This window comes from Serinus canaria, chromosome 4 (genome assembly GCF_022539315.1).
Source record: "Serinus canaria isolate serCan28SL12 chromosome 4, serCan2020, whole genome shotgun sequence".
Lineage (NCBI taxonomy): Eukaryota > Metazoa > Chordata > Aves > Passeriformes > Fringillidae > Serinus > Serinus canaria.
In genome coordinates, this window is record NC_066317.1 from 15912072 (window position 1) to 15937348 (window position 25277).

At 42.6% G+C, this 25277-nt stretch overlaps 2 protein-coding genes across 11 annotated transcripts in view; one reads left to right on the top strand and one right to left on the bottom strand.

Annotated features, from left to right (window-relative positions):
* Nucleotides 1–295: 295 nt before the first annotated feature.
* On the bottom strand, nucleotides 296–9255 carry COPS4 (COP9 signalosome subunit 4). Its single transcript, XM_050974255.1, has 10 exons — nucleotides 9088–9255; nucleotides 7896–7975; nucleotides 7008–7159; nucleotides 5893–5996; nucleotides 4970–5123; nucleotides 3690–3840; nucleotides 3197–3367; nucleotides 1783–1898; nucleotides 1334–1418; nucleotides 296–839 (listed from the first exon to the last, which is right to left on the bottom strand). Exons 1-10 carry the CDS (start codon nucleotides 9162–9164, stop codon nucleotides 706–708), a joined length of 1224 nt encoding a protein of 407 aa, XP_050830212.1. The 5' UTR covers nucleotides 9165–9255; the 3' UTR covers nucleotides 296–705.
* A 28-nt stretch (nucleotides 9256–9283) lies between these two features.
* The window catches only part of LIN54 (lin-54 DREAM MuvB core complex component), a 40334-nt gene continuing 24340 nt past the window's right edge, over nucleotides 9284–25277 (top strand). The window contains exons 1-2 of one of the 10 annotated variants that reach the window (XM_050974250.1): nucleotides 9284–9679; nucleotides 16585–16767. Coding sequence is in view for 3 of the 10 variants with exons in the window: in XM_050974254.1 (XP_050830211.1) it covers nucleotides 18403–18412 (10 nt within the window). In the remaining 7 variants the exon portion in view is untranslated. Of the gene's footprint in view, nucleotides 9680–10065; nucleotides 10174–16584; nucleotides 16768–17658; nucleotides 17838–18279; nucleotides 18413–25277 lie in introns of those variants that run through there. The other 9 variants (XM_050974251.1, XM_030238855.2, XM_050974254.1 and 6 more) reach the window with 9 other exon arrangements.

Genomic DNA, 25277 nt, shown 5'->3' on the forward strand with positions numbered 1-25277 from the left:
TGTGTATCTGGCAAAGCACAAGGATGGGTAAAGAGTGCCCAACTCCAGACTGATGAACATCAGAAGGGACTTCATTGCTGTGCACAAGCATTTCAAGTTAGTCCTGCTTATCACATGACACCCTTACCTTGCATTTCATAAGCAAAGAAAGAAAAAAAAAAGGACTTTCATTTAACATTTTCAGGAGCTGAAAATGCAATTACAAAAATCTGTATTTCAAGTTACTGTTTAAGAAAAATATGAAAACAAAACCAAAAAACCCAAACCCACAGATCCTTACAACATTTAAACCAAGTGGCTTATGTCAGCCTTTATTAGAATAATTACAACTAAAAGAAACATGGTGCTTCTATTTTCACAGCAGAACATGCACCATAAGAAGGAATGGGCTACAAAGCTATAGCAATACAGTGGGGAAAAAAAATTAAATAAACCAAACCAAAAGCTTGCTGCAGACATTACAGCTTCTTTAACATGAAAACCACAGAGCAGAGTGCAACGCAGAGGCAGCAAGAGCATCAATCTAAGCTCAGAGAACTGGGAGCCTGTCACAGCACACATGGGATCAGCTAGTTGTGTCCTAAGCCATAGTGAAAGCAGAAGATGGGGAAGTGAAGACGGTGTTGTGTTTGTTTCCCAGTCCTGCCCAGCTCCCCCTGCCAGCACAGCAGGCAGTGACACCACCGCTGGCACAGCGGGGCCCGGTCACTGAGCCATCTGGGCCTCCATGGCTTGTGCTGTCCACTCCGGGGCTGTCTGACTGATCTTCTCCAGCAGGTTGTTCACCTGGAAACACAGGGACTGAATCTGCTTGTCCCAAGTTGGCAAAGCTTCACGGGCTGAAAAGAAAAGAAAAACCAACCAATACTGAACAAAGTAAGTCTTAGCAATCCCCTTGCCTTGTCAACTGCAACCTTTCCTTTTGCCACTGCCCTCACCTAGCTCACAGAGGAAGCCTTCCCTGCAGTGACACCAAGATCACTTCTGTACTTAAAAGCTGCAATTATTTTGGCTGCCTTTTACAAGCCTAACTCCTGCATTGAAGCAGAGTGGAACAGAGAACTTCCTGGTAAACCTGTTCCCAGAAGGAGACTGATGGAATAAATTCACTCTTTCCTGCAGGTAAGAGGAGGCAAAGCCCTCTGCAGGGAGAGTGTCAAGGTTGTCCTTTATGGCCAACTCTGCCACCTCCTGGCTACAGCCGGACAAGCAAGCTCACTTCAGAAAAAAGGGATTATTAATAGACTTAATTTCCTTATACCTGGCAGGGACCACCTCAAAAATCTCACTCTGAAAGGTGCTAAAAAATAAATTATACTGCGGTTGCACTTACTCTCAAAGTGAACAATTCCATCAATCTGATCAATAAATCCGTTCATGCGACCCTCAGTTATCATCTGAGAAGCGATCTTCTCTGCCTAGAACAGCAAGGAAAGATGTCAGAAACTTAGTCCATTCTCAGAGGAGTTAGAAATTATTCACACTTAACAGTCTTATGGGTTTTCAACCAGGTCCACACACAGGGGGGAAGGAACATACAGACAGCACTCATTAAATGATTAGAAAAACTATCAGTGGCATCTAACTCCACTGTTGTTCATTCCACATTGTGCTACTCCCATTCTCATAAGATGCGCTAGATACTTAACCTTCCTTGTAACATGGAATGTTTAATTATTCCCTAATATTTAACTAGTTTTCCTAATATTTATCACAGATATTTTCTCATGCCATTCATGATCCTTGTTTAAAAAAAAAAAAAAAAAGGTAGGAAATGGATACCTTGGCTGCAGGGATCTCTAGTAATGCTCCAAGCTCTTCAAAGGTAATGTTGTTGTAAAGTTTGCTTGCAGATAGTAAGTTATGTTCAATAACAGCTCTGTCCAGAATACTGGAACCTTTAGGGTTAGATGAGGGAAAAACAAAAACCCAAAACATTACTGTAAGATTGAAAGACTGGTTTATACAGTAGAGCAAATGAAAAAGCGCTTCTCTTTTTTTTTTCTGAAGTGTTACATGTGCAGAAGGGCCAGATGCATCTGCCTTGCATCCCTGTTAAGCTGTGCAGAGACAGCAGACAGAAACAAATGGATGGCACATGGCTGATTTTAAAGCAGATAAACCCTTTATTTAATTTCTAGAGTAAACAAGTGGAGCCCTTGCTACAAGAATTACTGTCTCAATTGAGGGGGTTTGACCTCCTGTGATCCTAGCCTGACAAATGGAAAGACCATTGGGGGTTTTCTTATTGTTCATTATGGCTCTTAGGGCTACAATTAACCTCTCTCTTACTCTGCTTGTGATAAATCCTTATCTGATGTCTCTCCCCTTGACTGAACAGTTTTCAACAATAAAACTCATTTGCCCCTTAACCTCTAGCTGAAGATAAACACATTATTAAACACCAGCTAACCTGCATTCTTTAAGGACAAACAGTACAGGTTATAAATAAACAACAAAGTCACCAAAGGATGGAATGCAGCATATTGTTAGCAAGTACTTTTAACCCAATTTTCACTTATGCAAGTACATGGTTACTTATTTTTCCTTAATCAACAATTATTTTTCACTAGGAAAATTTTCCTGATTCAGAGGTACTTCATGCTTATGTATTTTTCCACTTTTATATTCTTCTAGTCTAGAAAACTGAAATCAGTGTGTTTAGGATACCAGTTAAGTCATTACTTGACATTTTTTCTGACTGTTCAGATGTTCAGGACTTAGTGTCACGTCAGTAGAGATGTGTGTGAGGTCCAAACCATCCCCTCACTATGTTACCTTTCTGTCAAGTCAGGAAGCAGTTCCAATAAATGTATCATCAGTACAGACCATTTATGGCCTGCATGCATGTCATGAGTTTCTAGGCACCCTACTCTCAACTGTGCCTGAGAAGCTCAGGAGGACAGAGACTATATTAGAAACACTGGGAAGTTGTCAGTGAAAAGGACTGTACATGGACAGGGAAACAAAATATGCTAAGTTATCTTCCAGACTAGTATTTCAAAACCTTAATGGCAAATCAGAAAGATGAACTATATCTAAGCTTTACTATCTAACCATACATGCTGAAAAATATTTCTTAAATTATGATATAAGCAGTAATAAATTCTTTTCCATGACCCTTCTTGACTGACTGGGGAAGTCTAACTCCCATGGATGAACACCTAGCATTACAAGGTTTTAGACAAGTGTGTACCATCAGCTGTAGTTGCTTTCTGGTGAGGCATTAGCATGGCTGCAAACTCTTGCAGTTGATTTCCACGGATAATTCTGTCCAGATACATTTTCTCCAAGATCCCATAGGCTGCAAGCTGCTGGCATCTCTCATCCTTGAAGAGAGTAGCGAGCATGCGGGAACGCTGTTGTCCTAGGAAAGTCAAGAGGAATTCTCATAGCTGACCACAAAAACACTGAGTACTTAAAGATAAACAGCAGAAGTCACCTTTTTTCCCCAAAGCATGCACATAACAGACAACAAAGCTCTACTGGAGAAGGAATTTGCTTGTGTTCAGTTCCAAGGCAAAGACACTGAACTAATCCAACTCTGAGCTAACAGTCTGCCAATACATAATTCCAACATTGTGATCACAACTTTGGATTTCCCACCAATCTCAGTAATACAAGTAATACGCAAGCTGACTTGCTCTAGGGAAAATCCCTTTTACACAAAAAGGTAAGGTGTATTTTACCTGCTGATGCCAAAATAGTACAATGCAGTGCGTGTTTCAGTGCCTCCAGCCGCTCAGTCTCATGGACTATGCTCTTGTAGGACAGCTCGTTGTACCTCTGGGCAGCCTCGATGAACTTCCTCCTGTAGTCGAGCACTCGAGCATAGCAAACCTAGAGAGGAAGCACAGGTCAGGAAAAGCAAAGCAGCAGAGGTGGCTGCATAACACAGGCATGTAAAAACTGCACACTGTCAAGTGGCAACTTCCATAAATACTGCTCTTCTGCTTCCTAAGGAAATTTGTGCCTTCAAAGAATTAGCTTGACTTGACAAGTCCTTGCTGAAGTATCAGGGAAATCAATTGAAAGGACATTTCCCACCACTGCTCACATGTTAATCACTGCAAATGTCAAAAAGCCAAGTATTGAGCCTAAGTAATTGAAATATTGTACAGCTGATACTGTACTTGTGTGAGTTTCCCCTTCACTACTGGCACTGACAGCTACCACTTAGACAGCAATTTATGTTTCAAGTATTTGCCTTTCCCTTTCAGCACGGGAACACCTGGTATTTCCTCCTTCCTTTGTGCTTTTCCTAGATTCACAGAAAATATTTACACTTTCAACTGAGCGCACACTTCAAAACGTAATACGGGATGAGGAAAAAAGGAAAGGGAAATCCAACAAACAAAAACCACCAGATGCTGAGTTATTGCTTGTGGCACATCCGCTTTGTGTCACAGAATTTTAAACACCACCACACTTGACCACTCGTTACACTTGTTACTTGTTACACTGTAGTCATCATTGCTCCTCACTTACTAAAATGGTTTGGGAAACTTGTATATGAACTATGTACACAGTAAACCCACAAAAAAGCAGGAATGTCAGGTGTTAATTTACTACTTAAGGCTTTAAGCTACTTTTATGTATGGGACTTATTAATTACTGAGGAGTGGGAGGACTACTACTGTCTCTAATATTAGATGCAATATTTTCCCTTGCTTAGATTTACAGACAAAGGTGGAGGTAATATTTTCAAAGATATTTCAGATGCTTTTTAGCCTACTTTTATTTTCTATCAGTAATGCTGGCATTTAAGGAACCATTACAGACTCCAAATGGTAAGGAGCAATTTTTTTAATAACTGCTGAGATGTGTTTCTCAAGCTCCCAAAACCACGTAGCTTTTTTCCCTTTGTCTCTTTTCTCATGATGAAAGTTTTAATGGCACTGCATTAAAACATCTTAATGTGGAATTGTCTCCCTTTAGAAAGAGAAAGCAATAAAGCAGGTTAGACAACCTTATAATGGATTTGCAGCTGTTCATTAGTTGATTCATTCTGAAGCAGGGAAGCTCGGTTGATGTAAGCTTCTGCTTGAACTGGGTCATCATCCTCCAGATACAGCCTGGCAATTTTCAGGTAGGTCTCAAGTTTATAATCTACATTGTACTGCCTGCAGAGGAAAGAAAAAAGCAAGTGCTCAGAGTTGCTCCACAACTACCTCTGCTCTTAGCTGCTTTACCATTTGTTATGATTCTTAAGCACTCGGCATCATTTGCTTTACCCTGCTTTCTTCTTCCTTACTACCAAATTAGTGCTTTCTGTACAGAGTAAGGAAATTTGAGATAAATGCCAATACAGAACTGGCTCCTGCAAACACCAGCTGAAATAATGCTGCCCACCAAGACACAAATGTACACTCTCATAATCTGGTTTTTGTGGACTGGAAGTTTGCCACCAGCGGTGAGCCACTTGAGTTAACAATCAACCTTGCAGTGCAACAAATAGGTGCCAAATAGCCAAAACCTACAGCAATTCCTGCTATGTGCACAATGAGAAAGGGGAAAGGACTGCCAGAGAAAACTAACTGCAAGGGTTCTACACCTAAAAAACCCAAACAAACCAAACTAAAACAAACCCCACCTCACAAGCACACAAAAGAATCCCCAACTGCATTTGTTAATATCCAAATCCAGTTACAAACTATGTCTTAATTTTGAACTGAGAAGGTGGACACATTGAAAAACTGCCACCTTCCAAGCACCTTTCAATAACCTTAGAAACATTTCTGCAAAATACTATTTAAAATAGTTGCTTATCAACAAGACTAATTAATAGTGGGTAGTTTCTGGTGCAGCAAACCCCAAAATTCTCACGTGCTGGTCTAGTTCAATACAGAGAGAGCAGGTACAGCTAACACCACAGAACTGGGTGTAACATACTTTTGCCCTGTTTCCAAAGGGATCCCCACCAACACTTGTGCTGCATTTCTCCAGTCTTCTTCTTTCTCATAGATTGATGCAAGGTGTTGCCTTATTGAAGCCACCTGAAAGACAATAAAATCAACAGCAAAAGTAACCATCACTTATAAAGCTTTTAAAAAGATGAAACAAATCTTTCAAGAACTAGAGCACTAAGAGTCACAAGCCATTTCTTGCAGTTACATCTCACATCATGCCTGTGAGGTAGGAATGAGGTGATCTGTGATTAGATCCTAATGAGAATCTTCTGCTTTAGAGAGCAGCTGTAAAGTATAAGTGCTTACAACCTGGATTTTTAACTGGAAGTGTGGGGAAAAGAAAATAAATCATCTGATGTATTTGGTTTAATTTATGCACAATCATGATGACATACAGGCAAGCCTGTTTAGCTCAGAGTAAAAGCTGTTTAAAAACAGATAAAGAGAAGCAAATAAAAATCATGGCAGAAACTGCATTGAATTTCCACTCCTATACTAGATCCTAAGGGCTTTTTATATAAACAGCTTCTCTAAGAACTCTCAGATGATACTGTGCATCTGTACAACAAAACACAGAATTGAACTGAAAAAGCAGAGCAGCATATTCAGTAGTTAAGCAGAGTAAGATTTCAAGAAGTTTTTCTCTGGTAAAATGATTATAGCTAAAATAAACACACAGAGAAAATTTATTTATTTTGAAACAAAAGTTATTTTTCAAGGTGCATGCTCTTCATACCACCTGTCTGTTTTGCTACTTGGCTAAAAGGCAATACAGTGACTAGCAGCCTGTGTCTCCAGACTCCTGCAGCAGCTCAAGGACTGTTTCACTGCAACAAGCCAATTACTGCAAGCAGAGGAATTACATGTCCATCATCACGATGAAGAGACAGTCTGTAATCATTGCACAGTCCTAAGTGCTCTCTGCATTTAGCTCAGGTTTTCCATGTACAGGTCTGAAAAACTGTACATGGAAAACTCTAAGTAGAAATATCTGTTTTGTGCAGCTTTTTGAAAGGTTTGAAATAGTCAGCAGGCAAGGAGGGGAAAAACTAAAGCCAAACCCAGAAGCCAAAATCTGTCTCACCATTGATCTCTCACCTGTTCTTCAAATGAAATAACTCTGGGCTGTATCTTTTCCAAGGTGAAGTGGTAAATTTCTTTGGCTGTGCTGTCAGGGAGACTTGGAAGATGTGTACAGAAATCTGTCAGCAGCTGCCGTGAGATCACCAGACTGACATTCTCATTCACCACTGGTTCAGAGGCGCACAGAAGAAAAACACAGAATGGATGCAGTATTTTTCAGTGCCTTCACTACAGGTGATAATTTGCTTTTACATTAAATTTGAATATTTAAATTTTAAAAACTATTCAAATGAAGAGGATTTTTTTCTTTTTTTATAAAGGTGGGTTTTTCTATTCTTTCAAAAACTGTTTACACTAGAGGTCACCAGAGTCCTCACCCATGTCAGATAATTCACTGGTTTACCTTGATTTATAATTCTCAGTTGCTGAAAGATCTTGGACAAAGTACCTGTTTGGGCTAAATCTCTCTAATGTCACTTATTCTCAACTTTAAAAACATTATAGGAGATATAATTTATGGAGATGTTCCAAACACCCAGTACAACACAAAAAAACCCTTAACAATTTCTTGACAATTTTACAAATGGGTGAAGAAGGAGGCTGTCAGTTTAAATATCACTTGGCATCCAATACCAACTTCAGCCCTCAACAGAGACAGCTTTGTTTTCACCTTCCACTGCTGACAGGCTGGAAAGCTGTAATAACCACAAAGCTTACAAATCCATTCCCTCTTCACTTCTCAATGTGCTGATGAGGGCTCCTCTTCCTGTTGTGTCTGAGCTCCAACAGGACAAAAATTTATTTTGCATTTACACAGTCTCATGTAAAGCCTACAAATACACAACCCCACAGACCTCTGGCCTTCACTCACTGTACAACCACTTACACCACTTATGCACTTACTTGCTTCTACAAAAGCTTTGAGAGCTTCAAGCTGCTCCACACCCGACAGCTGAATGGCTTTTTCCAATATTTGACGGTACCTGTCCATAAATATAATTTTAAAAAGTTAAGAATCACACATTTTTTCACTAAGAACTTCTGCCTGTCTGCATACTCTCTATGTCAGAGCCCTATTTTTTGCTCATATTTTCTATAACTTGAGGTGTCAATTCTCCAATTTGTTCCCAAGTGTCATAAACATTCACCTGGAATTGGTACCTGGCTCTTCTTAAATCCCAGGACTAGAGTCTCAGATAACAGAGCTCAATAATTTTGTTACCTAAGAACATATGTGCAATTTTGGAAGTTTAAAATAATAATAAAATAATTTTTAAAAAATCAAATGCCCAGGATAGCGCCTAGGAAAAGTCATGAAAAATGCATTGCTCATAGATTCAGATTAATCAAGGTAGTCAAACATTCAAAACGCACATTCAATGTGAGTGAGAAACAGTGTTGTGATAAATATTATGTTACTTAACGCCAACAGGTGTACTCCATGTGTTTTCAAATATTTATTCCTGCAAAAAATAGCAAGTTCTCTTTTACTGTTTCAGTAAGCTAATGAAATTTTACTCAGTGTGTGTGACACCGATGAAGTACTACACCCGCGTGGAAGCCACATTTTGAGGGGAAAGTTTCCAGGGTTTTACACGAAAATCCTAAAAGTGACACAGCCTCGCTAGAACAGAAGCGACTGGACAGGGAGCCAAAGGATTCCAGGTGACGGAGCCGCATCTGACGGGACCCTCGGGGTGAAAACCTCTGTGACACATCGCGCCACGAGAAGCTCAACCCCTAAGGGCTGCCGCCCATCACACCTAATGACAATGGCAATAATAAAATGGCAATAATTCTTAATAATAACAGGAGAGTCGCTGATACATCCACGGCAGCAGAGGAAAACAAGCTCCCCGGCCTGTCGCTGTGGCACACCCGGGGCAGCAGCCGAGCCCTGAGGGGGCTGAGCGGACATGCCCGTGAATGAAAAAACTACACAACCGTGAAGCAAAACCTTTCTATCTCCTTTTTATTTGAAGAAACGGTGCCGCTGGGCACGACCCACCCTCGCAGCGCACGGCGCCCCCTCACCCCGCGGGCAGCTCGCACCCCTCGCCCCGACGCGGGGAGGCGGCGGCGCCCGGCAACTCACTTTCCCGCCAGGTCCTTGTGGGAGCCGCTGGAGTTCATCAGCTGCGCCAGGTCCTGCCTCACCGCGCCCGCCGCCATCTTGGAAGCCGCCTCCTCCCACCATGAAGCCGCGCGCGCCGGCGGGAGGAGGAGGGTGCGTGTCACGTGACGGGGAGCGCGCGCAGGCCGCGGGCGGGGGGGGGGGGGCGGCGGGGCGGGCCGGCCCCGCGCGCGGTTCGGCCGGGGGTCGGGGGGGGGGGAAGAAATATCCCACGGGGTTATCCCACGGGAATTACACCGCGAGTGGATACGGCCGGACCGCCGCCGCCTCCTCCTCCTCCACGGGTGGTGCCCGCGCGCGGCCCCGGAAGCGGACGGCGCGGCGGGGCGGTCCCGGAAGCGTGGGGCGCTGCGCCGGCGGTTGCCAGGGCGGCGCGGTATTATGGGATGCGGCGGGGGAATGGCGCGGGGCGCGTGATTTTGAACAAACGCGGCGGCGGGATCGGCGCGGGCGCGGCCGCCGCCGCCGCGGCCGCCGGGAGCGGCACCGGGGGGCGCCGACACCGGCGAGAGATATCGCCAGCGGAGGAAGAAGAGGAGCGCCCGCCCGCCCGGTGAGTGCGAGGGGCGGGAAAGCGGCGGCGGGAGGACAGGGAAGGGGGCGCGGGCACGGCTGACAGCCGCCTCCCGCCGGGAAAGAACAGGCCTAGCCTGGCTGGGCGGTCTCCCCGCGGCGGGCCGGGCTCCCGGGTGGCCTCGCTGGCTTCCCCAGGATAGCGCGGACAGTGGGTCCCGGGCGCCGCGGGGGTGCCCGCCCGGCGCGTCCCCTCCCCGCCGCTCGCCGGGGTCAGCTGCGCCTGGAGCCGCGGTGGAGCGGCGGGGTCACGGCGGCCCCGGGGTGCGGCGGGGCTCCCCCTCGGAGCGGGGTCTGCGCGGGAGCCGCCGGTGCGGAAGGGGTTGGGGTTCGCGGCTCGGGGGCGGCGCCGGGGCGGGGCGGCGGGGGCAGGTGCGGCGGGGGCGGGAGCGGCGGTGACGGGCTGAAAATGGCGGATCTTTCGAAATACGGCGGCGGCCGGCGGCGCTGATGGGCCCGGGCCGCCCCCGCGAGGTGAGACCCGGCCCGGGAGCGCGGGGGGAGCGGCCGCGCTGGCCGCACCGCGCGGGGCCGGCGGCCGCCGGGGCTCGGCGCGCCGGGCCCGGGGCTGGCGGGGCCCGGCTGCCCCGGCCCGGGGACAGCGAGTCAGGCGGCTCCGGGGCACGGGCTACTCGGTGGCATGCGCCGTTCGAGAGGAGCAGGTCGCTCCCGGGTAGCCGGCGGGGCCGCCCCGGGCACGGCCGCGGGTGGGCGAGGACGCCGCGGCGGTGTCAGCGGGATGCTCGCTCCGGCTGTGCCCCGCGGAGCGGGTGCGGTGCTTGCTCAGCTCACCCCGTGCCCGGGCGCACCTGTGGCCTGAGCGTGCGCTGCCGGCCGTGGACAGCCCCCAGCTCCAAGGGAATGTGTCCCCTTCTGGCCTCCGCAGTGCGAGAAAAATAAGGAGCTCCTGGAGAGGATCCAGTGGAGGCCACGAAGATGATGAGGAGTCTGGAGCATCTCTACTATGAAGAGGGTTTGGGGAGCTGGGCTTGTTTAGTCTAGAGAATAGAAGACTAATGTCATTAATGCATATAAATATCTCAGAAGTGGGTGCCAAGAGGATGGTGGCGGAGTTTTTGGTGGTGCTGAGCAACAGGATATGGATAAATGGTCATAAGCAAAAATTATAAAAAGTTTCGCCTCAGCATGAGGAAGAGCTTTATGTTGAGGATGGCAGAGCACTGGAGCAGGCTGCCCTGGGAGGTTGTGGAATCTCCCTCTCTGGAGACATTTGAAACCCACCTGACCATGGTCCTGTGTCAGCTGCTCCAAGTGGCCTTGTCTTGTCAGGGAGGTAGGACTGCATAATTTCCAGGGGTGCCTTTCCAACTTAACAATTCTGTGAATGTAGCCAGACCATCTTTTGGGGTAGTCCCAGCTTTTCTTGTCACCATCTTGCTTGTTATGCGGTATATCAGTATTCAGAATGTTTTTAATTATTTGTGGCCTTAACTTTGAAGCACGTCATGTACTAATTATGTAATGCTTGATATTGAGGATTTGGGTTCTGGAAAGCCCTGTGGCATTGAGAGCACATGAAACTGCCCACTGGAATATACTGTAATCAGGAGGAAAGCTCTCAGACTTAAGATGTCAGGTGAGGAAAGGACAGATATTTAAATCACCTTTCATTAGTTTCATCCTTCTAAACAGTTTCTTGACATTTATTACAGTTACTGTAGGAAATACTGAATATAGAGAAATAATTTGAAGTGTTCTTTGCAATGTTTACGTGAAACTGATAATAACAGGTTACTGAATCATTGAGTATGTGGTTATCTTCTTCACAATAGCTTTTGGCTTATTGCAGGCAAGAAGAATAGTGGGTTATCAGCTGAATAGATTTTTTTCTGTCAGTGGAATCTTTTGTAAAATAAAATGCATTAGACTTGTCTTTTTTTTATTTTTTTGTTTTAAATTATTATTTGTCAAGATATCCAGTTTACATATCTGTCACTGAGTTACATGTTAGTTACCTGCCTTGTACTGAGTTGCACCAACCAAGAGAGAGATGTGTGGTTGTATTGCTCTGTAGGCCAAACAATCTTATAGGCTGGCTTGGAGAGTGAAAACAAAGCCAAGCCTCCCTAATGGGATAAAAAGTACTTCAAGCTCGTTATGATGGGGTAAGCTTCAGCAGTTTGTTATGCAAGGCTGCTTGTTCAGTTTACATATCAAGAACTATCTGCTGATGTTTAGTTTGCTTATACTTTGATGTCCACTTGTAACTGAATGCTCTGAACAGTTCTGTCAGAATTCTTGAGAAGTTTTAAATGCTTTCAGGTGGAGTAGCTGCTAACCACAGGTGCATAAGAAGGGTGATGATGAAGAGTACTGTCAGAATTCACCCTTAGAGATGTTGTTATCTCATACACTGCAATATCTTTTATTTTAGGTTTGGAAAAACTGTCAGAGCCCCTTAGGTTATTTTACCTTACACTTGTTTGAAAAATGTTTTCAGGGGTAACTAAGGTAGATTGGGGGGGTTGTGTTTTGGTTTCTGCTTCAGCAACAAACTGTGGTTCCTTATCTGTCACTCGGTGTGATTGTGCTTTTGTTCTCTATACATGCTATAGAAGTAGCACTCACATGCTGTGAGAACACATCCTAAAGTCCTACAGAGGCTGTGCACTACAGCAGTGCAAGGGTGTGGTGGGCCCCTTCATAGCAAGTACCTAGGACATAAACTCAGGATTCTTCAGGCTTTTTGTTATTATTCTTAGTTTCAGGAGCTTCCAAAGAGATGTGAGAAATATTTCTTGAATTCTTGTTTCAAAGGTTTGTATTTTGCCAGGCCTTATATTTGAATAGCTTGGTTTCCTCACTTGCTCAGAAAGCTGATAAGCAGCATGTGGCTTTCAGTACAGCCTGTGACTAGGCTTGCTCACCTGACAACATTAGAAGTCTGGAAAAGAATGTTCTTGCACAAGAAGAGGGAGACTTCTGTGCAAGATTCTTGCACAGAATAACCCCTTGATTAGTCATGGGGCACAAAGCTACATGAAGTGAGAGATTGCCGTGTTCCAGATCTGGATGTAGATTGGTAGCTCCTTAATTTGGGCATCACTCCCCTTCAGAAGCATTCTTCTGTGGACATATTGCTGCCCACATGAGTGGTATGCCCTTAGTGTCAGGCTCTGCTTAGATCTGTTGTGTGAGTTCTAGGTATGTACTGAATCTCCATCTTTAGGGACTGACTGCTTTGGGGTTTTTATTCCTTTAGAGCAACAGCAGTTTCTGTTACAGACTCAAGAAGTCTGTCTTCCTTGGGTGAAACTATTGTTTCTGTGAAGAGCCTTTCAGGTGTGATCCCTTGGTGCTGCTCTGGTGCTCATAGACTTTGAACAGAGCTGTCTCAGCACACTGACTCACCAGAATTTGTTTACTACTTTGTGGATTAGTTTTCTTCCTGGTTTGGACACCAGTGTCAGTCGCATGGAGAAAATGGGTTTGTGACAACCTACAGTAGGTTTGGATGGCTTTGCTCCTGCCTGGCTCTTTCATCTGGGCTGCCCTTGCAGTTATACAGATGTTTGCTAGCACAAGGAGGGAAAATGGATGGAAACAAACAGGCAGATGCCAAAGGTGGACAGGAGACCTTTAGCAGTAGTGCTGGCTTAGTACACACACAGGGAATTGAAATAAGGGAAAGTAATGCTGCTGCTCGTGTACACATAGAGTTGCAAATGCTGCTGTTTGAAATAACCATGCAATAAAGGTATTGCTAGGATACTGCTCACACTAAATCCTAGGAAGTTGTAGCAGGTGCTTGTTTTATTAGCGTATAATTATCAGGTTGTTGACATATAAGATTTTTTAGCTTTTGCTTTTCCTTTTAAAATTATAATGGAAGCATAAATTACTCAAAAGTTGCAGAGAGAAGAAGGATCTCTTCATAACTGGGATGTGGACAAGCTGGTTTGCCAGTTTTTTTTTCTTTGTCCAGTCTTAAAAGTAAATCAGCTAGCACCTCTATTAGAAACATGGCGGTGAAAACATGGACTTTAGCAATCTTCCCATGGAAAAGAAATGGAACAAACCCAAAAACCTCAACTGTGTAATATAAAATTCTCATGTATATATCACTTGACAAGTGTCAGTTTAAACACATAGGAGTTGCTAATTTGTGTACTTTGCCCATTCTTCTGATCTGCTGCACACAGTTGTTTGTGTGGTGTCTCAGGCAGCGAGCAGTCACTTAGCAGAATGTAGAGTAATAGGAAGGGTATGGTGTGCGTTGGTTGAGGGAATTGTGGTTGCCTTGGGAACTATTTTGTGACTATAGATGGTTAATTTGTGGTAGAAGAACACCTGGTATTTTCTTAAGTATTCCTTGTAACTGTTGGAAAAAAGACTGGATACTTAAACTGGTTATGTATTCAGCATGTGATAAGGAGTGAGATTGAGTTTTTTTCCTTGCTATGGTTTGCCATTGGTATGGTGTTTAATAAACCTAGAGCCATGATCCTCTGGGAAGCATTCAGACAAACTGCCTCCATGACATTTCTTATGTGGAGATTGGGAAAAAGAATGGAAATTATTTTGTCTGTGTTCCACATACCTATTTTGTTACTGTGTTAAAGCTATTTGCTTTCATTCTGCTATTACATATGCAAACATGGTGAGTTTACAGTCTTAGATGATTAATTTTTCCACTTACCCTTGTTAATCATAGCTTCCTCATGGATTCATCTTTTTCTGGTTTCATGACACGCATTTTGTTAAAGCATCTCTAGCTCAGTAAGCTTAAACAAAAGCCTCTCTGTTGAAAAAACACAGTGCTGAGTGATTTTGTAATTCTTTGTTTTATGACAAAACAAACTTTTCAGTTTTAAAGATAAAACATAGAGTGTCAGAGAGAGTAAGAAAATGGGGAAGACCTAAAATGAATGACACTAATTTATCCATTATTGGAAAAAATAGCAAAATTGAAGAATGGCAGTTAATTAGGAGAAATGTAGTACAGCAAGATCACCTACGTGCAGTTGTGCTCTTTCATTTGACACTATGCTAGCAGAGCAGGGTGAATCTTGATTATACATACACTTCTGTGGAGGCTTTTTTACAAATGAATGAAAGCATATCTGGTGTCAGTTAAGAAACTGCATTTCCTATTTTTTTGTGTCATTCTTTGTGAATTTCAGTTGCCTGGAATAGTTGATGTGCTTGTTTGTATTTGTCAAAAAGGGATGAGAGTACACAGCAAATAAGGAGATTACCTAGCCTGTTCTTTAGTTTGTTTTGCTTATGAAATGGCCCAGTAAAAGGATTTGTTTCTTTAAGATTTATTTGTTTTCCCCTTGAAATCAACTGAGGCAAACAAGTGACCTTCACTTTCTAAAGGGTGGCTTGATTCAGCTTTGCATAGGTAGGTGTTCTAAATCCTTTGCACTAGCAAGCAGTCAAGAATCTCTGGGAACTATGAACCTTGTGCTGTTATGCACTGATCTTTTCTTAAAATAAGTTTTCTCTTTGCTGGAAAAATGCCTGGACTGTTAAATGACCAGTGGGTGTTTTTCCATTTGCAGAGATTAGTTTTGGTGCCAGTAGTGTGAACAGGCTACACTGCAATGACCAGCAAGGCTGTAGTCAGTTTTGCACCCAATGATATTGGCAAAGTTTGTCACTCCCATTTCTTGTGGACAAAAAAAAAAAAAAAAAAAAAAAAAAGTGGATTTCCAGAGGAGAGAAGCAGAAAATAGGCACGAGGGAGGCTACTTGTGAATTTTTGCCATTGCTACTGGAATGACTGGGAAAAATAAGAACTCATTCTTTGTTGAACAGGAAGGTGAGTTTTGGTGTTATGTCAGCAAAAAGAAATAGGTTGAATAAAAGGTTTTGACAAGCTGGATGTCCTGGATTCTTAACAAAAATTCTTAATGACATTGATAAATGCAGATGCTATAGAATTTTGCAGAAACACATCCCATAGTTATTTTCAAGTTCTATTTCTGCTGCTGGTTCAGTGGACTTCACAGTTTGACACAGAGCTGTTTGGGTGTGTGTCCTGAGCTGGATTGTGGGAGAATTTACAGAGTGACAGCCTCTGGTTCAGGTGTGTCCAGCTCTGTGGGTGTGTGGTGCTGTTTAATGTGCAGTGATGAACAAGGGCAGCTGAGTCACACAGAGAACCTGCCAGGCTGCAGGTTAGCTCCAGTGTCCTGTCATATGTTAATCACTGTTAATCTCCAGTCCTCAAAATTATGAACTGAAAAAAGCTGTCAAAAAAAAATTGGCAAAAGCTCATTTTGTGTATACAAATTAGTTTTAGATGTAATAAAAAGCTAGATCTTGCTGCATAAAAAAAAAAGCTAAGCAACTTTTTCCATAGAAAAAATATAGTTAGGGCTTTGCATACTGTTGTTTCTTCACTTGGGAGTTCTGAGAACGAGAATGAACATTCTGGATCTGTATCAACTCAGGCAGTGTAGTGGTGACTTGTCCAATGGGTGGTTGAGTGTGTTTGGCGTGAAAATCAAATTTGGAAGGGTATTCTATGAGGACAGATATGGGGCTTTTCCCAAGGCCTGCTGCCTTGTTTAGGTCAGGTATTAGGAAAGGGTTCCTCTCCCAGAGAGTGATTGGGCACTGGAATAGACTTCCCACTGAGCAGCATGGAGAGTGCATCCAAAGAACTCTTCTTCCCAAGTGGCCTTGGCATGTTGTGTGGAATAAAGCTTCTCCAGGGATAGAGTAAGATACAGTGTCAATATCTTGCCGTGTCACTTTCAGCATATTGAAAACCAAGGTTGTAAGAGATACAGTGTAGTCCTAGTCGCTGAAATGTTTCTTTCTGGCTAGTCTTGTCTGTAAGTTTTTGGGGGTTTTTGAAGTTCTTATCCAAAGCTGTTGGTTTTCTTGGCTACAGCTAATGAAACTTACCAGTTTGTGTTTCAGAAGCTCTTCAACTTATGTTACAACACATGAGACTTCAGAGGTCTGAGCAGTCTGCATTTGAAGTGACCCACATGGTACTGGAGCAGGGATGAAGATTCCACAGAAATCCCCATTTCTCCTGTTGAATTGATCTCAACTCAAAATCTTAATGTGGAATTCCATTCCACAAAGGTCAGTCAGCTATTGCACAGTCGTAGTTGTTTAAGTACGTTTTCCCAAAAGGGATACAGAGGTGCTTTATCTAGAGACTGAAGTGGGAAGGAGGTGTTCATAGTGGCTTTTCTGAAGGAGGGAATTTGAATGCAGTGCTGGTTTCCTGCAGGTGAGCTATTTATCTTCAGCTCAGCCCTTCTGCAAGTGAATATATTCTGTACTTGTGGAATGTTGTCATGTTTAAAGCTGGTAGAACTGCTGAGATTGCAGTGATTTGCAGGAAAACGTGCTTCTAGCTGCAAAGTAACTGTTTGGGCTATCTGTATTTTTGCTTTAATGCTCCACTTGAGTCAAAAATGAAGAAAGCCAACCTAGATAAGTTTAGAAAGCTGTAGTGGCCATAGCAGCTTTCACTGCTGTTCAAATCTTGACAGCACTACCTTTAAAGCATGGCACTTTTTTGTCTTAAGATTTTTCTCTGTTTTTCATCTCTATGGTGTTCTAACTTTGAAAAGGATCGTGATTGCATTAGACAGATAAGGAATTAAGCTTTTAGGGCAAAATTTTCTGTGCCATTTAAACATATTTTTAAAAAAAATTAAGTACTTCACTGAAATCAGTGTCGTGGGGTGGGGAGGGTTTGTTTCAGTTAGAATGAACTTCATGTATTGTACCTAATTGGGCAGTGCTAGGGTAGTATAGGTGAGATGCACTTGGATCATCATTGTGCTTCCCAGGTAGAAGTCTCAGTAAAACTGGTAGGTTACAAGTCTGTTGTGATGAAGTCTTGTTCATAAATACAGCTCTAAAATGTACTCTTGCTGAAATTGCTGGCAGAGAGTCTGATCTTAAGGGTGTGCAATATGATAACACCTGCTAAAAGTCTGTGGGGAACTCGATATCAGCCTATGGTGGTAGTTTTCACACTTGTTCTGGGTGGATATTGCTGTGTCTTCTGAATTCTTCTGTAGCCTCACATTCAAGGGATGTCTGGAGTTTTGAAAGCAAGACCTTTATTTCAAGCTATATATAGAAGACAAAAAACTACATTTTTTTGGACCTAGTGATAAGTACTCCTCACATTTCAGGTTTGTTTGGTTTTTGGTTTTTTATCAGTCAAGCTAAGTTAACTACATGTTTATTCAATGTAACTTTAGATTCGTAATGCCTTGCTATTGGCCTACCAAACACAGCAAAAAACTTAAATTACTTGAAGTTATTTTAAGGTTTTCTACTTTTAGTCTCACCCCAAAGTTTGTATGGAGCATAAGGTTAGAAGCACTTGATTAAATGTTAAGGCCCTAGAATCCACAAAGCCAGAATTTGTAGTGAACACCTTCAGAATGTGTTTATTTAGTAGTCGTAGCACCTGTGTAGTTCTGTGTTTCAGCTTTTGTGCTATGGCATGTTTTGAAACTGGCATGCAAACCAAGGGAAGGGTAAAGGGGAATGTTCTTATTTCTAGTTTCTATTTTATTTTTAGTTTGCCTAAAGCTCTGCTTGAAAGTAGAACATTGTTTCCCATTACAGAAGGCAATGTGAACTGCTTTGAAGTATTCTGCTGCATGGAATGTTATTTCCAGTACTTTCCTGGAAAGTTGCTGTGAGTGAGGTGTGTGGTAAACAAGCAGCAAGTGTTTAAGACTTTAACTAATGACTCTGGGTGAGTGCTTGGGGTTTTGTTGTGTTTTGCTCAGTACCTCTCAACAGCTGGAGTGTTCTTCCTTAATAATCTTCTTTAGTAATAGGTAGTATCTTTGGGCAATGTAGTATTTTCTTGTGGTGGAAAGGGGGTTGTCCAATCCAGAGCTGGATATCCCAGTGTTTTGAAATGCTGGTTTTCTAGGAAACAATGCACTTACTTGTACATGGTAATTCAACCATTTGCAATTTATATGACATGCTGCTTTTGTTGAAAACTTAGTTAAAGTTTTTGTCCTTTTTCTTTCCACTTTCCATTTTGCCTGAAAGGCTCTGACTCATGGGGTTTTTGGTTATGTACTCTTTCTAAGGTCCTTGTTAGTTTAATTGTAAAAATTGCTTTTGTGCTTGGTGTGTAACTGAATTTCTGTGGTAGCATGCTGAGATTCCTTCTGTGTGAGAAATAGTTTTGATGTGAAGAAAACAACTATAGGTCACAAGATAGCTGAGTCTTAAACTGTATTGTAGCAGCTGTTGTGGTGAAGGAAGAAGATGTAGTTGTAACTTTTCTATTTTGAAGAGAGTAACACATGAATATTTTTGAAAACTTTAATTTTTTTTTTCCTTTCAGCATGTCTGCAAAGAACGTATTCTTTTTCTTCCTCTGTGTATTGGGTTTTTTGGGAGGAGTGGGTGCTCATTGTGTTTTACATGTCCTTGTCAATATTTTGTACTATTATCTGTTAATTATAGCAGCATGGAGAGCTTAGTAACTGTTCCATGGTTGAATAATGGCAACATGCTTTTATTGTCCTCCAGCCCAAGAGCTGGAAGATTAGGAAGAGGAAGAAGAGTGGGTGAATGAATTGCTACTGCAATACAGTGTTTCCACTGGATTGTACTTAAATTGTTGCAGCTTCCAGCTGCTCACAGAATCAGGGAATGGTTGGGGTTGGAAGGGATCTCTGGAGATCATCTAGTCTAACAGAACCTAGGGCAGGCTGCATGTTTGTGTCTAGGTGGGTTTCTGCAGAAAAGAACACTCTGCAGCCTCTCTGGGCAGCAGTTCTAGGTAGTGACCCCACTGTTCCTGACTCACCCCAGGATACCATTGGCCTTCTTGGCCAGAGGGGCACACACTGCTGGCTTGCATGGAACTTCTCCACAGAGCTGCTTTCCAGCAGGTCAGCCCCCATCCTGTACTGGTGTGTGGGATTATTCCTCACCAGGTGTAGGACCCTGCACTTACTCTTGATTAATTTCATTAGGTTCCCCTCTGTCCAAATCTCACTGAATTGTAGCACAACCTGTTGATGTATTAGCCATGCCTTCCAGTTTTGAATCATCCACAAACTTGCAGAGGATGCACTCTGTCCCTTCATCCAGATCATTTAACAAGGTCAGCAGGACCAGACCCAGTATGACCCCTTGGAGAACACTGCTGGCTACAGGCCTCCAGCCAGACTCTGCTCCAGATCACAACCCTTGGTTTCCCTCTTCTGACACCTTTAGTTTAAAACCCTCCTCACCATCCAGAAAAGCCTATGAATGAAGTTCCCTTTCCATTCTCTGTCAGATGGATCCCCCAGCCCCTCACAGACCAGGTTTCTGAAGCCAGTCCCATGGTCTGAACTCCCAAACCCCTGCTGGTGGCAAAGGGGGTACCTGGGGCTGCCTTAGCTCCAGCATCTTTCCTGCTGTGATGGGTGTTTCCTCTTCAGTCTGCAGAGCAGCAAAGTGGTTTGGCACCTCAGCCTTTGGGAGAAGTCTCTTGCTCCTGCCAGGCCTTGTTGCTGCAAGCCTCCATTCTTAGCATTATTTCCCCTGTCCCTTCTGGGTGTGCTGGTGGGGGAGTTTGGCTCTTTGGCTGTGGACTGTGAGTCTCCTGCAGCCTGTGCTTGGAACCATCCAACTCTTTCCTACCACCTGCTGCAGGAGATGCAACACCTGGGCACACCTTTTGCAGACAGGTCTGCTACCTGTCCCTGCCCTGGCAGAAAGGTCTAGGCACTGGCACTTGAGGGCTGGGCATTTCAAATTGCTTAATCTCTAAGTATTAAGGTCCCAAAAAATCTGATTTCTTCAGCTCAGCAGCCTTCGGGAGTTTAAATATCTGCCAGGATTGGAGAGAGCAGATAAGCAGAAGCTGGAAAATTTAAAAAGCCTTTAAACAACTAAAATGTCGTCGGCAGCATCTCACGGTTCTCACTTAAATCATCAAGGATCCATTCTGTATTTCCCCCTTTTCCTCATGTTCTTGCCTTTGTTCTAATGAATGGGCTTAGGAACAAAATATATTGTGTCTTTAAACCTTTTCCAGTTATGGTTTAAATATGCCAATTTTATGAATGTAATGTGGGATTTTTGAGTTTAAAAATCCTCACATCTGAGCCATAGCCTGCTGGCAGTCCTCTGCTGCACCTTGATTGGAAAAAGAAGAGATGGTGTTGGCACATTTTTGTCTCAGCTATGGAAAATGCAAATGTTACCCCTTTTGTACTGACTAACTGTTGATCCTGCATTCTTATATATTCACTTTCATTAGAGTCCACTGTACTTGCAGTGAACAATTACTTGTTAGTTTGTCCACTCTTACTTTTCTGCCATTTGTCTGACTCAGGTTTCCAGCCTCATTCTCCCCTTTCTCAAGGGCAGGCTTCATCATTCTTCTTCATACTTCTTTTTAAGGGTTCTTGCTGGGTTTTAGCCCAGCAATAGAAAATACTTGCTCTTGCTGGCTTTTAAGGGTGCTACTCTCAAGTGTATCTGTCCCAGCTTTAAAGAACTACTAACAGATACTGCTGTATCTGGCAATGATACTTAGTTTCACTTAGCATTTTCACTATTGGTCCCAAGAGAATCCCTGCTGCTCCAGAGGTACATTAGATGTGTTGCATTTATGAGGTTTTTTATTTTGGGTGGTGTGGGTTTGTTTGGTACTTCAAGAGGTGTTCACATAAAAGCTGTTACTGATTTGGTTTCCTTATTTTCTGGGGAAAGTGACGCTTGGGAATTTGGTTAAAAAATGAGCATTGCCAGTGACTCAATGCAGGTGTGGCCAGTGTTCCTAGATGTGTTGGGTTATACCAGAGTCTTCCCATGGCTGAGCACCACCAGGGCAGCAGCCACAATTGGGGATGAGTGCCTTGGCCCTCTGCTCTGTTGTCATGGCCTTGCTAACATGCATCACCTTCCCGGGAGTTTGTGTAAAGCTGCTCTCAGCAGCCTTGTTTCTGTATAATCTGAATTTATAAACATGTTTTGCTTGCAGTACATAGCCTTGCTGGTGGTTTTGTAACCTGTCACCCTACTCAAACTGCTCATGGTTGCAGGCAAGAAGGTTGGCTATTCTTAGTGAAATAGAGACATTTCTGCATGTAATAAAATGCAGTTATTGTAAAGTACAAGACATTTTTGTTTACTTCTTTGTAGATCACTGTGCTTAATTATGTTGATTTTTTTATTATTATTTTCCTGTTTAGTGTGGCTGTTCTGGTATTTTATCAGCAAAGATGTTGATATGTTTGATCTCAATACTTTAAAGTTCCATAGAGATTTTGCAGTGACATGCTAGTGATGGAGAAAAAAGATCAAAATTCACAGATACCTGTCAGATACCATTCCTATTTTTGCCTACAATCCTAATCTTCTTTGTCCTCTTCCTTAGAAATCCTCTTTATCTTTTACACCATCATATATATTTTTTTCTTCCTGAATATCAAAAATAGGAATCTGTTTTATGAGTAAGATGATCACTGGTGTCTTGCTCAAGCGGAGAGTTTGTTCCTTACTGTACCTAGAGTTTGTTCCTCTCCTTCTCCTTACTGTTCCTCTACCTTCTCCTTACTTTTCAGATTTATTGGTCCAGGACTTTGCTGACAATATGCTTTAGTCTCTAACTTTTTTTTTAATGTGTTTGGCTGATTGGGTGTTCCGAGCTAGCTGTGTTTACAAGTCTTCATTATGTGAATTTTTCAGTGAACTTTTATTTAATTGTATGGCCATTATTTTTTAGGCTAAAATTATCTGTTTAGTAATCTGAACCTAGCATATTTGCTGAGTTTCCCAGTCTGAAGCTTAAACACTTGCTTGGTCTAGATTGGTTTTTTCCTTCAGGCTTTGAGTAAACATGTAGTGATGCATCTTTTCAAGGAGTTGTAGTTAGAGCTTGTGCATTATTCAGTATTCAAAACATAGCTGCTGAAGTGAAGGAAACTTTCAAGGGTTTAAATAGTTAAAACTATTTGCTACTCTTCCTTGACAATCTCAAGGCTCTTAGGATCTTAAAAGAGGTTGGCACGTTTTTACTGTTGGTAATCGCTTTAGTAGAGGAGCTGGAAAAAGGGAAACTGTATAAAAGCATTAGTAAAAAATAAACAGCTGAACTGTTGAGAAATCCTGGCTAGATACCAAGAAGTAAAAATCTGCAGGGATGTTGCCTTTAACAGCAGCCTCTGGTACAGCCAGGATGAAATTTTCATTGTTGCCTTTCAAGTATCTATTCCAGTCATGTCCAACCTGCAGTGAAGAAATGGAGCCAGTGGGGTGTATTATGGTTCTTTGCTGTTGTTGAGCACACTAGCCTGAATACAATAATGGAAGCTAAGTTTAAAATGACCTGGTAACTGCAAAATCTTCCTATGTGATTGCCATAAGTTGTTAATCCAGTAACTATGAGTAATGTTTCTTTTCTTTTCACTTCTCAGTTTCTGATTCCAGACTAGACGGGATATATTTCTTTTTTTTCTGCATTCTGACTTGCAGTGGTTAGTTTGGACTCAAAATGCTGTTTAAAAGCCTGATTCCAAGTATTTTAATGTAAATATGCTTTCAGCTAGATATGGTATTTAATAAGCACTTATCACTTTGAAATATAACCAAATGGTAAGGATAAAGAATGCAAATAACTAATGAATGATAAAACTACTTAGATATATTTAAGTATTTTATGATCATACTGTTAGAAGATGGTAAGAATTGTCTTTCTTCTTGGGAGAAATGTGTACAAATGGAAACCAAAAGCAAGTTATTTAAAGCTATTTATAATTACAGAGTGAGGTGGTTTTCCTACTGCCTGATTTAGATGATTCTCTCCTTTTCAAACTTGGAGGCAATCATTACATGGATTGTGCTTGACACTAGGAGTCTTAACTTCTGGATCCAAGCCCCATGTGCATATCAGTATAGAGAAGGATGATGCTTTGGTTTGAGGTTTATTTTTTTTGTGTCTGAAATAGTTTGAAGTTTTACTGTCTGAGCTGCAAGCCTTTGCAAATTGCTGAGGTGACAGTCAAGTGACACAATTCAGAAGAAGACCTAGTGACCTTAACAACTGTTGTCTTCAAAAACAGTCTACTTTTGAGTAATCATCTATGCGGTTAACCTATTTGACTTTAAGGCAGCAGTAGGATACTATTACTAATGTGTCCCTTGGAGTTGGCTGTTTTGTCTAGGGCTGCTTACCAGGGCTGGCATCACTGTGCAGGCATTACTGGGGGAGAAATGCTTTCCACAGGAGGTATTTCTGGCAGTGACATGAGATAACTTTGTATCTTTAAATGCCTGCCAATAAGTGAGCCGTGAATTTGTCTATCAGTGCAGTTCTTTCAGAGCTCAGGCTTCTTGAGTGTCAGGGCAGTTTGGTCTGGCTGGCACTCTGAGGTCAGAGTGGCACCCTTGGCAATCAGGGAGGCCAGGACTGCTGCAGCATAATCTCTGGAGCTTGGCATGGCAACTGTAATTCTAGCAGGGCTTTTTCCCCCAATCCTTCCACCTTGTGGGTGAAATGCAACTGTTCTGTTGTGAGCTGCTGTACAAAACGGGCCCACGACCCCAGAGGAAATAATGTCACCCCCTCATTTGGTCAGTGTTTTCACTGGCATGGTTCCTCATGAATTAATATTAAAACACAGCTCTGCTTTTCCTAGCAAGTAGGAAACAGAATGTGCAAGGGTTTTGTCCCCTTGAGCTTATAATTAGTCCCCAGGAGCACGTAGGCAGACCCATGTGGTGTGCTCTCCCATCCGGGGCCCAAATGTGCTCATGGGGTCAGCAAGTGCAGAAAATGCTTTATTGAGCTGATCTGTTTTCAGACTCTTGACACTGATACAGCTTTAGGGGAATGGTACAGTGTGGCCATTTCCAGCAATGTCTGTACGGTTTCTCAAGTGGAAGTGACTCTGGCTTTGAATCTCACTGCAGGAGTTTGTTTAATATATAATTTGGGTGCTCTTAAAAATTCCTTTTATTTTTCATATGGTGTGTTATTTGTTTTGTGTTTAGAACACCTTTCAAATTAAAAATGAATTTGTGTGTTATATTTTTTGCTGAGTATTGAGCTGCTCTTTTCATAGCAGCATCAAGGGATTATCTCTTCATCTTGTGAGTGGCAGGGCTTTGGCTTGATCCTGTGATAGGTGGCTGTTGATTGACCTTTTGGGGTTGTTTAAGTCCATCGCTAAACAGTCATTTGTTTTTCTGAGATGTCCAAAATGAAAATTTGGCAAGAATGTTATGTGTGGTATAGATAACAAGTCTCTTGAGCAAGATAACCTGGTAATCAATGTTGGCATGTATGAAAATACATCATCATCTATTAGATATTTTAAAGCTGCTTAATTCTTGCTTTATACTTCAGTGACTTTAAATGTCTGTGCCCATATTTTCAGAGGGGAAACGTTGCTTCTTAGTGTGCAGTGGTGTGAAGAGTGGAATGGTAATGCCTTTATTTTACTCCAGTGAGTGATATTGTAAAGGTTTGATGTAAGTTATTACGGAGACTTAATTCAGCTTAGTGTGTTACATTTTGATAACAATTTTTTTCCCCGTGATAAACCTCCTGTGCATGCACAATACTTTCAGTCTGAAAAAATTTGATTGTATTTTCT

Bases quoted from the DNA above. Each gene is read 5' to 3' on its own strand.
- COPS4 (XM_050974255.1), bottom strand. From the start codon at position 9,164: ATGGCGGCGGGCGCGGTGAGGCAGGACCTGGCGCAGCTGATGAACTCC. The intron at 5,997-7,007 runs GTGAGAGATCAA...ATTGTCTTTCAG, and splicing joins TTATTTCATTTGAAGAACAG to GTGGCTTCAATAAGGCAACA. The intron at 3,841-4,969 runs GTTGTCTAACCT...CTTCCTCTCTAG, and splicing joins AGCTGCAAATCCATTATAAG to GTTTGCTATGCTCGAGTGCT.